Source organism: Elephantulus edwardii, unplaced genomic scaffold (assembly GCF_000299155.1).
Source record: "Elephantulus edwardii isolate Elephantulus edwardi_28Jun2011 unplaced genomic scaffold, EleEdw1.0 scaffold00109, whole genome shotgun sequence".
NCBI lineage: Eukaryota > Metazoa > Chordata > Mammalia > Macroscelidea > Macroscelididae > Elephantulus > Elephantulus edwardii.
Window position 1 is genome coordinate 7,971,295 of NW_006399859.1, and position 17,661 is coordinate 7,988,955.

The 17,661-nt window shown below is 41.7% G+C and overlaps 1 protein-coding gene across 1 annotated transcript in view; it reads left to right on the plus strand.

The window, feature by feature from the left end:
* The window catches only part of PLEKHA7 (pleckstrin homology domain containing, family A member 7), a 299,249-nt gene that overhangs the window by 243,309 nt on the left and 38,279 nt on the right, over positions 1-17,661 (plus strand). Inside the window, exons 9-10 of the mRNA XM_006892043.1 lie at positions 6,193-6,368; positions 14,787-15,257. Coding sequence (XP_006892105.1) covers positions 6,193-6,368; positions 14,787-15,257 — 647 coding nt within the window. The remainder of the gene's footprint in view (positions 1-6,192; positions 6,369-14,786; positions 15,258-17,661) is intronic.

A 17,661-nucleotide genomic window follows, 5' to 3' on the forward strand; every position in this document is an offset into this window, starting at 1 on the left:
AAGATGGAAGGAATATACTGAGTCACTGTATCGAAAGGAATTGGAAGACACAGAAGAATTTAATGAAACAACATATGAGCAAGAGCCTATGGTGATGAAAGAAGAAGTTCAGGCTGCTTTGAAGGACATGGCAAAAAATATGGCTCCAGGAATAGATGGTATACCAATTGATATATTTCAGTTAACAGATGCTGCCCTGGACGTGCTCACCAAGTTGTGCCAAGAAATCTGGGGAACCTAGATTAGCTTTTCTTTTTTTCCATCCAATCGTGAGACATTGTCTAATAGGACTGTATTCATTGGAAAGGAAAGAGCAAAAGGAAGAGGAACCAGGAATCCCTTTAAGGTGAGAGTTCTGATGGCCTAGTGAGTAAGGAGTTGTGCTACCAACCCAAAGGCTCTCCGTTCAGATTCACCAGCTTCTTCAAGGGGGAAATATGGACAGTCTTTTCCTGTGCAGCTTCTTAAAAACCTACTGAGCAGTCAGCTATGAGTTGGTTCCCACTCAGTGACACACAGCAACAATAGACTGGGGACGAGAAGACTGTGGATCTGAATACTTTGGACATGGCCAAGAGAAGAGGGAACACCTTCACTCCCCCCACCCCTTGTTTTCTTTTCCTGTGATTGTGGTAAAGATATACATAACAAAAACTTTGCATTTCAACATTTTTACATGCACAGTTCAGTGGCATTGATTTCATTCCTCTTGCTATGCAGCCATTAGCACTATCCATTTCCAACTTTTTCTATCACAAAAATTTATTCCCAACTAAGAAAAACAATACCATTCACAATAGCTAATCACAAGATTAAATATTTGGGAGTAAATATAACTAGAAGCACAAAAGATCTATGCAAAGAAAATTACAAAACGTTACTACAAGAAACAAAAAGAGACCTGGAGAAGGGGAAGAATATCCCTTGCTCATGGATAGGAAGACTCAATATTGTAAAAATGGCAATACTACTAAAGGCGATTTACACATTGAATGTAATCCCAATACAAATGCCAATCCCATTCTTCAACGAGATGGAAAAGGAAATCTCCAGTTTCATTTGGAATGGAAAGAAGCCCCGAATAAGCAAAGCACACCTTAAAAATAGAAGAAAGGTAGGAGGTATCTCACTCCCTGATTTCAAATCCTACTATACTGCCATGGTGTTTAAAACAGCATGGCACTAGTACAATGACAGACACATAGATCAATGGAATAGAATTGAGAGCCCGGAGAACAACCCATCTATCTAATTATCAGCTGATTTTTGACAAGAAGATGAAATCAGTTAAGTGGGGAAATGACAGCCTTTTTAGCAAATGGTGTTGGCAAAATTGTAAAAGTATATGCAAAAGACTCAAGTAAGATCCACACCTCACTGCATATACAAAAACCAACTCAAGGTAGATCATGGACCTAGGACTACAACCAAATAAAGCTAGGAACAACACTAGAAGTCCTAATCCACAACATAAACAGTCTTCCAAGTATCCTGAAAAGCCTACAACCAGGAGAAGATTAAATAGATAAATAGATCTTCTAAGAATCAAATCCCTATTCACATCCAAAAACTTCTCCAACAGGGTGAAAAGGGAAGCCACCGGCTGGGAAAAAGTATTTGGAAATGACATATCAGATAATGGACTTATATCCAGAATTTATAAAATACTTGAGCAACACAAAAAGATAAAGGTAAATAATCCAGTAGAAAAATGGGCACAGGAAATGAACAGACACTTCACCAAAGAAGACATTCAGATAGCTAACAAATACATGAAGAAATGTTCAAAATCCCTAGCTCTAAGAGAGATGCAAATTAAAACAACTATGAGATATCTCACCCCAGTCAGAATAGCAAAATTTAGCAGAATAGCAAGCAACAAATGCTGGCGAGGTTGTGGAGAAAGTGGATCCCTTATTCACTGTTGGTGGGAGTGTAAAATGGTGCAACCACTGTGGAAGGCGGTATGGCGCTTTCTCAAAAAGTTGCAAATAGAGATACCATTTGATCCAGCAATTCCACTACTGGGAATATACCCCAAAGAGACCATAACTGACATCCAAGCAGATATATGCACACCCATGTTTACCGTGGCTTTGTTCACAATAGCAAGGAGTTGAAAACAACCTAAGTGCCCATCAACAAATGAATGAATAGAGAAGCTGTGGTATGTTCACACAATGGAACACTATGCTGCATTGAAAAACAAGGAACTCATGCAATATTACTCAAAATGGGTGAGCCTGGAGGACATTATGCTGTGTGAAGTATCTCAGTCACAAAAGGACAAATACTGCATGGTGCCACTGTTGTAAAACAGGACTGACCTCGGGTTTGGGGGGAGACTGAGAAAGATGGGTTCAGTAATGTATACTTAATTAAAACAGATGAGGGGGAAAGCAGTTTAAAAGGGATATGTGATTAGGTATTTTTGTCATGACAGGAGTCCAGAGCAAAGGCTGCATAGTGAAGTGGACCTGGGGGGGAGGGATTGTAAAACAATGAAAGAATTTTACTTTTCCAAGAGGATAGGGTACTAGGGGGGAGGATTGAGAGGGGAGAAAAGTGCAACAATGAATGGAAATCCAAAGTCTCTGTAAATTTTCTTTGAAATTAATAATACATTTTTTTTAAAAAAGAAAAATAATTCATTCCCCCTTCTACACCTAAGCAATGACTCCCATTTCCTCTCCTTCCCAGACCTTGCTAACCACAAATCTACGTTCTGTAATTATGCATTTGCCCATTCTAAGTATTTTGTGTAAGATGCAGTATTGTCCCTCTGTGATTGACTTACTTAGCATAATGCTTTTGGTGATTCATCCATGTTATAGATCTATCAGGATGTTAATTTTTATTATAAATGAGTAATAGTCATATTACTATATGGGAGGGAGAAAATTGTGCAATAATGAATGAATTTTTTTAAAAACAGAAACTGAAGGGAGTTCTAGTGGCCTAGTGGCAACAAGCTGCACTGCAATCCCAGAGGTGCATGGTTCAAATACACCAGAAGCTTGCTGCAGAAAGAGACGCAATCTCCTCCTGTATCAGTCATATCTGATTTGACAGTACACATACACAAAATAATAAAATTTTAAGAAAAAAAGAAAGAAAGAAACTGAACTGGGGGAGGGGGAAGGGAGGGAGGGTGAGGAATATGTGCAACAATGAATTAATGAAAATCTAACTTTTCTGTAAACTTTCATTACAGTCACAGTTATAATTTAAAAAAAAATTAAAACAATTGGAGAGTGAGCTATGACTCAGGTTCCGACTCAAGGGCAGTGTGTATATTTGACTTTTGCAGGAACTACCAAGCTGTTTTCCAAACAGCTATAACATTTAACAGTTATACTAGTAATGCAAGAGAAGTTCACCTCAACCTTTCTTGTATGTGCTATTCACAGTTATTATACCCAATATACCCAAGCTCCAGAATTATGTAGTTGAGAACTTGTTCTTCAGACCCAAAAGCAGCTGGGCACAGCACATACTCCAGTTTTATTAGTAAAGAGCGTTTTCTTTGCTATCGTGCGTAACTCTTTTGTGATGGTAGATTTAACTGCCAAGGCTCATTTGCAGGCAGATAAGCAAACACACCCTGCATGTTTAAAGAGCGTTCTGTGATTTGTACAGCAAGGGCTTTCTCTGTAATATTTTTCAGGGTTCCTTACACTTGTGGGAGATCTTTTATCTGGTAGGATGAGTACCTGTTTCAGGACCCTGTGACTTAGTTGAACAGCTGGAAGTGGGTGTTAGAAATCTTGTGGTGTCATTGTCCTGGGGAACTTTTCTAAGAACGTTTGCTTATTCCAGGAAGACATGTACAAGTCCCTTCTTGTTTCATTTTTGTTGCCACGTCTTTACCGAAAAAAATAGAGGAATTCTTCCTATAAATTATACCTTTTACAACAAACTCGGGAATTAGATAGACATCAGCCTCTGTAGGTACCCTTGGATGAATGCTGTGTTTGCCTGTTCTCCCTTGACACTGACCTAGATTGACTTAGCTATATCAATGTCTGAAGCAGGTGATACTTAATATGCTTGTTGGATCTGAATGATTAGGAGTGTGGGGAGTAGAAGTAAACACTGACAATTAAACTGATAAATTTTCATCCATAACTAGAAGTGATTCTAGAAATAAGTTCTTTTCCAGCTTTTAGTTGTTCCTTTAATTTTGCTTCCTCTGAATGATCCTTGTGTGGGATTTGCCTTTCACTGTGAATCTAGATTATGATCCGAATGCTGTTGTTAGGATTCTTGAATCAACTATGACTCATAATGGCCTTATGAACAACAGATCCAAGTTTAGCTTTATCCCATGCCATCTTCACAATCTCTTCCATTCCTCTGCCCGTTGTTACAGTTACCAAGTTGTTTAGGGTAGTAACATTTACTTCTTTATTGTCAAGTTGGAACTGACCTGAACCTGACCCCCTGGCGGGCTTCAGAGGTAGTTAATTGCACAGGAGGAGATTGTCCATCCTTCTCCATGGAGTACCTGGTAGATTCGAACTGCACGCCTCTGGATTTGCAGTGCAGCTTCTTGCCAGTAGGCCACCAGTGCTGCCATAACATTTGCTTCTGAATAGCACCTGAGAGCATTATACAGAGTGCTGTGGGCTCAGAGTCTGACTTATCTATATGGAAATCTTCATTCTTCCATTAATTCATTTAGCAAATATTTATTGAGTACTTTGTCCAGCCATTGTTCCAGGGGATACAGTAGTGAACACATTAGGCAAAGTATCTGTTCTCATAGAGTTTATGTCCAAGAGAGAGTATATAGATAATGAGCAAATAGATAAACAAGTGTGTAACAAAAATAATGCCAAACGTAATGAAGAATCTTACCATTTGTGGAAATAGGAAAAGTTACTTTTCATCTTTTTAACATCAAAAAGACTTAGCTTTTTGTCCTCTCAGACCTTCATTTGCATAGCTGGGAAACAGAAATTTTTCTGCTGGACACAAGGCTATTGGGACTAACATGATGGCCGTTGTGGAAAGCAACCCTGATAGCATAATTAGGTGCTTAGCTGCTAACGGAAATGTTGGCAGTTCGAATTCACTAAGTGGTTTCATGGGAGAAAGACCTAGTCATCTGGCTTTGTAAAAATTACAGCCCAGAAAAACCTACTGGATAATTCTGTCATGTCCTATGGCTCTGAATTTATTTGATGTCAAGCAACAGCAACATAGCTGTGGTGGGAGTCACTGTGAAGCACAGATGGTTAATGTACTTGCTTGCTGACTGAAGGATTGGAGGTTCAAGTCCACACAGAGATGCAAAACAAGACTGGCTGTGTGCTCCTGAAAAGTCAGTCTTTGAAAACCCTGTTTCGCCTCTGACAGGTGTGGTTCACCATGAGTCTTGGGCAGCTGGACAGTAGCTGGTTGGCATTACTATAGAAGTGCCTAGGAGACACATAGTAGGCACCCAGGAAGTCTCCCTCTTTTATACCGTCTTCCTCTGTTCCTTGCACATTTACAGGACAGGCTCCTTGCTTGACTGGAGCTGTGTCTGGCTCACAAAGCAGACTGATCGCTCATCAGTCTTCATTCCCAGGACCTTTCACAGATTCTTTGCAAGGATGCATATGAAAACACCTTGAGACTTCCTAGCATGTTGTAGGTTCAGGAGCTTTTGGTAAGTGTCAGGCTTTGTTGCGCCCTTTAGAGAGCTGGAACAGCACATTACTTTCCCGCACCTCTCCCACCCCCTGCCAGTGAAGCACAGTGAACATCCTCATCAAGCCGTCTGCTATTGCAGCTGATCTTGACTCAGTTCTAGTCTGATTGTAGCCAAAGAAGGAGCTTTGTGCTTCAGAGGAAACAAAGCAGGGATTCTCAATAGTCTACTTCTGCAAAATAAGCCTCTTTCTCATATAAACCTTGTCTGAGTATTTTCTCTAAACGGGAGAAAGAGAAATAGAAAACAGGTTCAGCTGCAGGGCTTTTACTCTCAGGAACAGACACAGCTGTCACTGGGCCTGCCTGCAGTAAGAAGGAGAATCCAGACTGTGACGACGTTTTCCAGGTGTGTGAACACCTGTCTGGTGATGCTTGGGCTTTTAATTTGGAAGCTACAAGAACACGGCTGATGTATCTTCTTGGTTTTGCTTCTAGAAGAAGGATCCTGTCCACTAACCTCTCTCTGACCTGGGTTCTTGTCTCCACACACAGGCTGTACACACAGGGATGCGAGCCCTCATCTATAACAGCTCCACAGTGGGGTCTCAGGCCGAGCACTCAGGCATGAGGACTTACTACTTCAGTGCTGACACCTTGGAAGACATGAATGCTTGGATCCGAGCCATGAACCAGGCTGCACAGGTGCTGTCTCGATCGTCGCTCAAGAGGTCAGTCCTGATGGGGCATCCCTGCCAGAGCTGTTTTCATTCTAGGATGATGACCCAGATAAGCCTGCTTTGGTGCCTGGAATGCCACAATTCATTAAACCTGTGTGAAGTCATGGTCTGTCTTTGAAGTCCTTTTTAATAATGAATACTTTCTGGAGGAGAGTATATAAATGGCTAAGAAAAAAAAGTCTGAGAGTTAGAAGGTCTCCTAAAAGTTATCTAGTCTAATCTCTTCATTAAACACAGAGAAATAGTGAAGCATGAGGAAGTGAAACACAGCCATAGACTCTGGGATACTGCTATGTCTGTGTTTCTGTTTTTCTTCTCTTCTGAGTGATAAATGGAACAACCTTGGGGCACCAGATTGGGAGTTGACAGAGAACAGGCAAGAAAAGATCTTGCAAACTAAAAATATACCACAGATGGCCCACCACATTGCTGAAGGCTGACCCAAGAGTATCTAGCAGCTGCCCCTTCCCTCGAGTCATCCATCCAAGGATACAGTTAACTCATAATCTCAAACTGACTGCTTTCAAGCTGGCTCCATATCTGCTCTTTATCATGTTTCCAAGGCTATGAAGCCCTGTGAGAGGAGACAGCCTAGCTTTCTCCCAGTGTGGCCAGTGGATTCAAACTGCTAGAAACGGGCAACATTGATTAGCGGTACATCTTTCTGTGGACTATGCCACCATGAGCTCCCTAAGGGTATAGTTCACTCGATGCTCAGTGTAAGGAGCCTTGATAGCACAGTAGTTAAAGGCTTTAGTTGCTAATCAAAGGGTTGGCCATTCACATCTACCTAGAAACAGTGTACTGTGGAATTAAGGCCTGGCAAACTGCTTTCAGAAGGCTACGGCCTTGAAAAGTAAGTTCTGAGGATATAGTCCAGGATCTTGAAATTCACGGGTCAGTTGTCTATAGACAATTCCCTGAGAGAAGTCAGAAGAGGAATGTTAGTCAGAACAGGGTTTCAGAGAGAACACTATAGCCCTGAAATGAGCATGGATGATTTAATCTTGAAGGCCATTCTGTATCAGTATATGTCAGTCAACTTTACTTTTTTATTGTTGTATGATTTTCTGTACTGTAGATGCACTTTAATGTATTTAAGCATGTGTCAGTAAGTATTGGACATCATTCCTCCTTCCCCTAAGTTTTTACTATTATAAACAGTGCTATAATGAACGAACCTTGTACATTCCTCTACATGTGGAAGACTTTTAAATTGCTGGGTCAGAGTACAATGCATTTTAAAACTTTAATTACTACCGCTTATATGTTTAAAAAAAGACAAAAGATTTACTCATCTCCCCACATCTTTGCCAGTAGTTCATATTATCAGTCCTTCATTTTTGCCCATCTGCTGTGTAAATAAATAGGACCTGGTTGATTGATTACATATTTGTACGATCATGGAGATCTTCCTTATTTATTGACCACTTGTATCTCCTCTTCCGTGAACTGTGTAGACCTGATGTCTGTCTGACACAGTGACTGTGACAATGGGCTCAAGCCCAGAGGTGTGATTGGGAGGATGGCTCAGTGTTAGGCAGTGTGCATTGGGCCACTGTCAGTCAGACCTGACTTGACAGCAGCACACGGTGACAGCATTGCTTTGACTATTTCTCTACTGAGTTTGCATTTTCTCAGTTCTTCCTTTGCTGGTGCTCTGAAATCTGCCTGGTCAAGAAACAGTGGAGTCTCTTGCAAAGGTTGATGATAGGCACTCCAGTCTGGCTATTACTGCAATTGTTTTTCCTTTGTCTTGAAAATCAGGTTACTGTTTGGTAATCTCTATCTAGTATTCTGACACTTCTTCCATTCTTCTTGATTCTTCTGAGCTCGCCTTTAGCCTATGACTTTGACAGCCTGTGTTGCTGACAGCTGGGCTTGGAGCTCGGTCACAGGAGGGAGAGTTTTCTCCTTCTTCCTCTCCATCTTGAACTTTTAATCTGTCTCAACCAAACTTCCTTTTCATAGAGAAGCTGTGGAAACAAATCCCCCAAAATTCAAGAATTCAACCCTCTCAGCTCTTGTGCCTGCCCCTCTTTTCATTCTCAGGAAAATATAGAGTTTGTTATTGTTTTCGTATAACATAACAAATGCTGTTCTAATGGTGTACTTTGTAGGGAGCTGTGCTCCGAACCCAAAGGCAGCACCTCTGGTAGTTTGGATCTGCCTTCAGCTCCTGCTGCATGTGATTTACAGGCTCCACAAACCCAGTGGAGGATGAGTTGACTCAGACTCCACAGCAGTGGGAGTGTATTCAATCTAGCAAATCCTAGTGTATTCTATGCTTTATCTTTATTGCCATCATTCACGTGGTTCCATTCACCATTCACAAAAGAACAAACAAGCATCTTGGAAAAAGAAGAGCCAGAGTTCTCCTTGGAGGCAAGAAGAGTGACACTTTGTCTCACATACTTTGGATATGTTGCTAGGAAAGGCTATTCCATGGAAAGAAACAGCATGCTTGGAAAGGTGGAGAGTCATCTAAAGAGAGGAAGACCCTCACTGAGATGGATTGACATGGCACTGCAACACGATGACTCAGGTGTGTCAGAGATGATGAGGATGAGGAAGGCATGGATAGAGCAGGGTTCAGGACTATTATTCGTAAGGGTTGCTATGAGTTGTACTTGACCTGATAACAACAACAACAACAACAACTTCCAGTGTGTGTCCTCTCATAATTTGAGCTCCAAGAGTTCCCTGTGTTGTAGTACAGATTTCTTTAGATTAAGGAAGGAAACTGCATTTTTTCCCCCCTTTGTGTGCACACTTTGCTCAATTAATAGTAGCTGACTGGGTTCCTGTTTAGAAGAGAGTCTGAGAGTCTGAGCATCAGACCAGGCTTAACAGGGGAGGAGTTGTGATTATGTAATGAAGTCTGCCTTGAACACCTGAGGGTTAATTTGCTTGGTTAGGTATGGCTGTATTCTACTTTTTTCTACCTGGAGAATTTGGGATTAACTGCCAGATATTGGTTTTATAATAGCTTCTTCCTTTCCTCATTGGTCTTAGGCTATTGAATTATTCCTAACTGTCCTCTGAACTTTTTGACAGTTTGCACATTCTTTGCTCTTGGGGAGCTCTGGTCACCTCCTCCATAGAGAGTTGCACTGCTAACCGACAGGTCAGGCCTTTCTGGGGGTTGGAATCCATTGGCCGCTCTAAGGGAGAAAGACAAGCAGTCTGTTAAGCACCTGACAGTGCAGAGACCCAGGGAGGGTCAGCTGTGAGTCAGTTTGCTGATGTTCATGTTTGCCCAAGGTTCCTTTCTATCATATTTCCCCCCTAAATCAACTGATTCTATCATCTGAGTCAGAATAGGGGATGATAGAATCTCCCCCCTTAACATTTGGAAAGAGGAAATTGTTATAAAAGCATATTCAGATTTATGAAGTGTTCTCTTTTATCAGAATAAGATGTTCAGACATTTGGATAGTTAGAATTATTCATCAGGCGGGAATAAATCCTGTCTTTGCTCCAGTCTGATGCCTTGGAAATCCTCCATTTCTGTAAGTACGTGGCTCCAACAGCAGCATTTCCTTTTCTCCTTCCCCGAGTTTCACTCAGATGTTTCCATCCTTATCAATACAAACTGGCATTTTCTTTATGCATAGTGGGTATGTTGGGTATCTCGTTTATAAATTATATAAAACTCAGCCAGCCTTCTGTACTTAGAAAAACAGCCATTTTCTTGGCCACTGCAAAGTTTAAAATAGATCTGACTTTACAAATAAATAGCTGGGTTCAAGATTCAACCAATGCCATTACAAGTAATTTTGCTTAGACTCTGAGCTCGTCCCACTGCTGGGTTGGCTTCATTCTTGAGCTCCATGGGGAGGTCATAAGCAGCTTGAGGTCCTGATGGCAAAATAGCTACAGTGGCTGCAGACTCATGTCCTGTAACTGAAAGGCCAATAGAGAAGAGCCTAACTGAAAGGCCAGTAGAGAAGAGCCAATGTCTTTCTGGCTCTACGATTGATTCTGATTAGGCAGGCCTAGATTATATTTAAACCTTAACCCATTTACTGTAGCCAAAGAAGGAAACATGGTGATTGACACAGGCCTAGGATAGGTCCTTCAATCTGGGAACCAGAGATAGAGTTCTAGCTAGTCTAAAGGAATTGAGAGTGGGATGTAGGGTTGCTTGGAATTGGGATACAAGCTTAGGGCTAAGGGCAGAGGAAAAGGCAGTTAGAATAGGGTAACGGGAGTGCAGAGTTCAGGCCAAATGATTTATCTTTTCCATTTTATTTCATCTCTTTCTTTTGCTTTAACTATTTCCCCCCAGAGTTTAGTTTCTAAAGGCTGATCTGGATTCAAATCACAGCTCTAACACTTTTTATATGTATGCTCTTGGAAAAAGTACATAAATTTGTTAAGCTTCATTGTTTTCTTATTTCATAAGATGATTACAGGGATTAAATTAATGAGTTAACTTAATTGGTCTTGAAACATGAGGAATTGCCTCTATTTTGGGATAGTCACTGATTCTAAATGTTCGAGATAATAGTGGCGACCTGCCCGGGAACAGCAGCCGTCCATCTGCAGACTTCTAGTCGTCTTCTAAACATCCGTGCTCTGCATGGTCGAGTTTTCTGAATGGCACAGTCAATGAGAGCTGAGCAGTGCTTCATTCTTTTCTACCATTGTGCTAAATCAAGCACTGCAGATCTGTCTTGTGACAAGTCTCTAGATTTGAAAAGTCATGTGTTAAGTTGTAGAAAATGCAAGGAGACAGGGAGAAACTAAAACACCTCTTTTCTCCCCTTAAATCATGTAGCTCAGTAAGTTAAATGTTTAAGTCAGGCAGAGCGGAGAGGAAGAAACATTGTCTTCACCTTTGCTACCTGCAGCCATGGTCTCCACATTTGGGCACAGAAATGTCTTGTGTAAATCCCAGCAACCATGGGAATGATGAACTGTGAGTAATCTAAAAAATTTAGGAGCGAGGTGGCAAGTTGACCACCATTCATTTAGCCAGAGTCTAAAAATATATTTTTGCAAATAATAAGGCGTTGATCTGAAGAAGGGAATTGGTCCTTTCTTATCAAATTTATTTCAGAAGTGTTGATATATGTGGGAGTATCAGTAACTCCCATTGCTTATTCTACCAATCTTCATTTGTTGTACCGTGGTGACTGGAGTGTTGCTGGGATGCTGAAAGATATGCCACTGGGCTTTCAAATACCAGCAAGGTCACTCATGGTATGTGGGTTTCTTTGGAGCTTCTAGACTAAACAGACTAGGAATAAAGGCTTAGTGATCGACTTTCAAAAGTTAGCCAATGAAAATCCTATGAATCCCAATAGAATGTAGTCTGATATAGACCTGGCTGATCCATCCACTAGATTAGTACTAAAAATGCATCGTGAACTGCCGCAGTGAACTCAAGTATAGCAGCAGATGGTGCAGGCGACATAATGAGGACCTCTTGTTACGTATCAGGTTGCTGTGAGTTGGAGCCGACTCAGCGGCAGCTAATAGCAATATACAGTGAAGACTAAGTTTTACAGCTATACAATTATTTCCAGTGCTTAAAAAGACCGCTGTTGTTGTTGGGTGCCATTGAGATGACTACGACTCCTAGCCCCCTGTGAACCACACATCTGCACCTTGTCCTATCCTGCTCCATCCTCAGCTTCTCTGACATGCTCCAGCCCGTTGTTCTAGTCAGGGAGTTCTGGTGGCCTAGTGCTAAGATTTGGTAGAGTTACTGTGTCAATCCCTCATGTGGAGGGTCCCCCTCTCTTTCTCTCTACCTTTCCCAGCATGATATCTTTTTTCAGGGTCTGGCCTCCCCTGTCAACATACCTACAATGTGTGAAATGAATTTTTTCCATCCTTGCCTCTAAGAAGCACCCTATTTGCATTTCCTTCAAGATGGACTTTGTTCTTTTGGCAGTCTGGGAGGTATTCAGCATTCTTCCAACACCACAGTTCTCCTCTGTCATCCTATTCATTGTTTAACTTTCAGATGCATAGGAAGTAATTGGAAAGACCATGGCTTGGATCAGTTACACCTTGGTTCATAAACTGACATCGTTGCTCACTCTTTAATCCTTTGGAGAGGTCCTTGGCAGAAAATTTTCCCCATGCAATATGTCTTTTGAGTTCTTGACGACTGCTGTTTCCATGTGTGTTGATTGGTGATCCAAGTAAAATGAAGTAGTTGACTGTTCAGTCTTTTCTCTATCATGATGTTTCCTATTGGCCCAGTGGTGAGGATTTTTAGGGAACATTCTAATATGTGTGTGTGTGAGAGAGAGAGAAAGAGAGGTTGGGGGGGGAGGGAAAGAGAAAGAGGACAGTAGTAATATGGTTACCATGATTAAATTGGGCTCTACAATGATCTAACTTTGAAGGCAGAGACTCTTCTCATTGCCTCTGCTTGTCTCAGTGGAAAATATACAAGTGCTAGTACATGCATAGTAATTGATTAAGAAAGAAAGAAAAATTTATATCACAGTTGCTTGGACCAAGACATGATATTCACAATCTTGGGGTCCTAAAGTTGAAGAACTCTCTTTTCTCTTTAATTATGTTATCATCCCTGTAGGTGGCTTATTTGTTTCACTATCTGGCCTCAGGACAAGATGCTGTTTATCTTTGGGGTGTGAGCAACAAGGTGGTATGGTTATTCAGGTTTCACAATTGGAGTAACTGCTTGGAAACATCAGAGCAAATGAAACCCAAAGCAACGTGCCAGGTTTTAAAGTGCCAGTGACTTGGCGGGGTTGTGACCCAGTGAGCACAACGATCTCTGATCTTCTAGGCAGCAGCCTCAGCCCAACACCCCTGGCTGGTTTCCTGAATTTGAGAAATAGTACAGAAGATAACAGCCAGCTCAGGTAACTGGAAGGGCACCAGTTGGGGTTACAGCATTTTGTTTAGGATTAAGCCTCTGATGTACAGAGGGTTAAAGGAAAAAAGAAAAAGTTGAAACCCAGTATGTGTACATTGTGCAGCCGACTTGCCCCTTTATAAGCTTACATAAGGATTGTTTTTCCTCAAAGTGTTGGCCCTTAACTATTTCCCGTATGTTCTTAGTATTGGAAATGATAGACCCTGGATCACATCCCATTGCTGTTATTGTAAAATGACGTAACAGTTAGGACTTATTCCAGAATGAATAACAGAACTCAAAACTGACTAACGTGAGAAAGGGGCAGTATCTGGTTTAGGTGTGACTAGATCCAGGAACTCAAACCACATTTTTAGCACTTCCCCCCACCCCCTTTTAATGCATTTCTTAGCTTTGCTTTCTTAGTTATTGGCATCACAGAGAGGACTAACTCTGATTGGCCTGAATTGGGTCATGTGTGAACTCCTAAACCAACCACTGTGTCTTTAGAGCCTCAGTTTAATTTAATGGGGATTGGAATCAGCAGTACCCAAACCATGTGGTCTAAGAAAGACTTGGGAGAATGGTAGCCACAAATGAAAACTGAAATGCTTTTCTCAAAGGATGATCAAGAGATACAAGATGGGGGGTGGGGGGTGGGATGTGGCTCCTAGTGACACCAGTCCTCCCTAGTGATAGAAAAAAGGTTTTCTCTAGTGATAGAAAAAAGGTTATCCAAAGAAGCACTGTTTTTCACAAAGCTTTGGGTTTTTGTGGGAAAGCTGTTAGTATGTATGTGCTCTTCTCAAGGAATGACTTGTCTCAGTTCTCCATGCCTAGGTTAAGGCCATCAGCTCTGCCGGCACCAGCAAGAAGCAGATTGTAGGAGCCTACACTTTCACTTTAGAGTGGCATTCTTACCACTGCTAGGTTAATTCTGGCCCTAGCCTGTGCTGATTAATCATGATTGATATTCTGAGATGATTGTATTGACTCTTGGGATCTGGATGTTGAGATATAAATAGTGATATTTGTATTTTATACTTTCTATTTGAGGGAACTGTAGTTGCCTAGTGGTCAGAAGCTGGACTGCAATCCCAGAGGTACACAGTTTAAATCCACTAGATGCTCTGCTGGAGAAGGATGGCCAGTCTCCTCCCATGAGGTTTACCGCTTCTGAAAACCCGCTGGAGAGTCAGCTGTGGGTTGGTTGTGACTCTCAACAGCACAATAACAACAGCTTCTTGAAATGGAGAATCCTATGGCTTGGCCATTTCCTGGATTGATGGCTCTCTGGACCAGGGCCTTTTTACCAAAGTGGTCAAGTAGACTGGCTGCCTCAATCCAGGTTCACCTAGGCTGGCCTGGAGCATGTTTCCCTACCTCTGACATCTAAATTGTGCAAACCATATGGAGCCCTTGCTGTATCACCTATGTTCCAGGTGGTTGAGATGCAGGCAGAACTAGGACTCTGTCCCAAGGTGGTGGGGAGAAAGGCACTTCACTTTGGGAGACATGTCATGCATGCTATCCGGAGTGGGCTGAATGTGCTGCTGTCATTGCAGGGATGTGGAGAAGGTGGAGCGGCAGGCAGTCCCCCAGGCCAACCACACTGAATCCTGTCGCGAGTGTGGCCACGTGGGACCTGGACACATGAGAGACTGCCCTTACTATGGCCATGATGACTCCTTTGGCTTCGAGAGGCGAGAACAAGAGGAAGAACGGTACCGTTCCCAGAGGGACACACTGGAGGGCAAGCGGGACAGGAGCAAAGCCCGGTCCCCTTACTCACCTGCTGAGGAGGATGGCCTGTTTGTGGATTTACCTGGTGGTTCGAGAGGCCAGCAGGCTCAGCCACAACGAGCAGAGAAGAATGGTATGATGCCTGCCTCATATGGTCCAGGAGAGCAGAATGAAACTGGTGGGTACCAGCGGGCCTTTCCTCCCAGGACCAACCCCGAGAAGCACAGCCAGAAGAAGAGCAGCATGTCCCAAGTGGAGCACTGGGTGAAGATCCAGAAGGGAGATGGCAGGAGGTCAGTAATTGATAACTACTAATTGTCACCATAGTAATGTAAAAATGGAACAAGTGAGAATTGCTGAAGAATAACAGAAAGTAAGCACATTGCCACAAATCTTCAATTTGTTAAGAAAATTTTGCATTATCGGTGAAGAACAGTAAAATGAGGTATGCCTGTACCTCATCTTTTACTTAGCATTTATGTGGCCTTAGATTCTTTACCTGCTTTATCTCCTTAAACCCCACAACAGCTCTGCAATAAAGAAATGATATCATCAATTTATAGACAAACTGGGTTTTAGGGAAGTGAAAGAACCTTCCAGTATACATAGATAAGTGGTACCAAGTCAGGTAGCCTCCAAAACCCACAGATTGCATCCGAAGCCTTCTGTGTTCCCTGACAGAAGCCCTTGAGATGCCCTGCATGTAGACAGTAAATGATCTTCTCTTCAGCATCCTAGAAATATTTGTAGAAACTGAGTAAATACAGTTTTGTTTTTAATTCCAGGCACGTAGAGAAGAAAGTACTTAGGCATTGTTGACATTAGGTTTTATCATACCCATTCCTTCAGGAAGCAGTTTTTAATTATTTAGAATGCATGCATCTTTTGCTATTTGCAAAGCACTGTGTTTTATTATCATTTTAGATTCATTAAGACATGTTTATGGACGTGTAGAATTCATGGTCACTCAGCTTTCTGGTTGTCCTTGGAAGCCACTAAACAAATCACAAGTGGGAGAAGAGATAGAACGCCATCGTGCATTTGGAGAGCTCTCTGGGGCAGAGTGACCGCAGTGGATGTGTCTGAGCATAGAGCAAGTGTGCCATCAAGCTGATGAACGTGCTAAAATACTGCACCTCATTCTCCCTACTTGTCAGGTCCAGACTTCCCACTTGTGGGCTCTGGAAACAGTAGTGTTTCGAGGGGAATAGCCTGGGCCTGTTTTAAGGTGTGTAGGTGCAGTACGCATGTGTGGGTTACTTTTACCCCTGTAATTTGTCCAGCTTGACAACTGTGAGGGTGGCTGGTGAAGAAAGTGCAATGGAAGCCCTCTAAGCAACTGATAGACATTGTTGTGGAAGAGACAAGGCAAAGAGGCCTTTTGTGCTGTAGCTAAGGGACCTTCCTGCTCCCACGTGAGGCTGAGCACGTGTCAGTTCTGTCTATTCAAATGCTTTTCGCTTATTGAAAATAGGAAGCTACTACCCAAAGACCCAAAGACACAGGAAGGCAGGCTGCTATTCTTGGTGTTGAGCTAGGTGGGCTGCTTGCTAGGGGGTGGGTTATTTTACTGCTGTGTGAGTTTGGAAAATTGACAGGGATTCTATTATATGAGTCCCTATACGTACATATGGTATGAAACTTGTATTTTATTTGAAAGAGCCGTAAGAGAAACTGTTGGAAGGGTTTAACAAGCAAAAGATGTAATCAGATTAATATTTCATAAAGAAGGGAGGAGACTATGCATTAGTCCAGGGTAGTGACAATGGAAAGTAGAAATAGATGGAAAATACATTTTGAAGGTTGAAAAAAAATGAAGCTTGTCAGTGAATGAGATATGCAGGAAGAGGGAGAGGGAAGAACCAAGGATATCTCAGGAATTGTGACTTGAGCAACTTCATGGTTGTTAAGAAGGGAAGAAAGGTTCAGTGAGAAACAAGTTTGAGGGGAACTAAGATTTTCATTTTGGACCTCCAAGTTTTTGAGTTCTATTAAGCTGTCTAAAGGGAGATGACAGGTAGGCAGCTGGATATATTGTATGTTATTACTGGGAGCAAACAGCATAAAGATAGTGCTTCAACAGTAAGAATTAACAGTAGAGATGAAGAACATAGAGTCATAGAGACACAGCTCACAGGAAGTTAGAAATTTCCTCTTATGTTGTAACCCCTCAAAAAAATAGAAGCCATCAGGCTAGAGCAGATAAATATAGGAGAAACCAGAAGTAGGGCAAAGAAAAAGGGTGAGTTTTTTTTGCCTCCAGTAACCCTGTATTTCCTGATAAAATGTATAGATTTAATCCTGAAAGCTCAAGGAAGTCATTGATGATTTTAAACAGGCATACTACCTAATTTTTAATGCAGTCATTTGAAGGGTATTGGCAACAAAGAGGCATCAAGATCAAATAATAATAAAAGTCATAATAATGTGATAACAAGAGTTATGCTTTTCCTACATGCTGGACGCCAGCCTTAAACTCTTTGCCACTGTAATCTGTGATTTCGCAGACTATGCAGCTCCTCTCACACCTGAGTTCTAAGGTGGCAGGTTCGTTTAAAGAAATTTCCCAAGTGTCTCTGATGCACTCATCCAAAAAGCGAGACAGTTTAGTTTACCTGTTAGTTGTATTTTTTTAAAATTTTATTTTAATAATTTTAATGAACATTTACAGAGATTTTTTATTTCCATTCATTCATT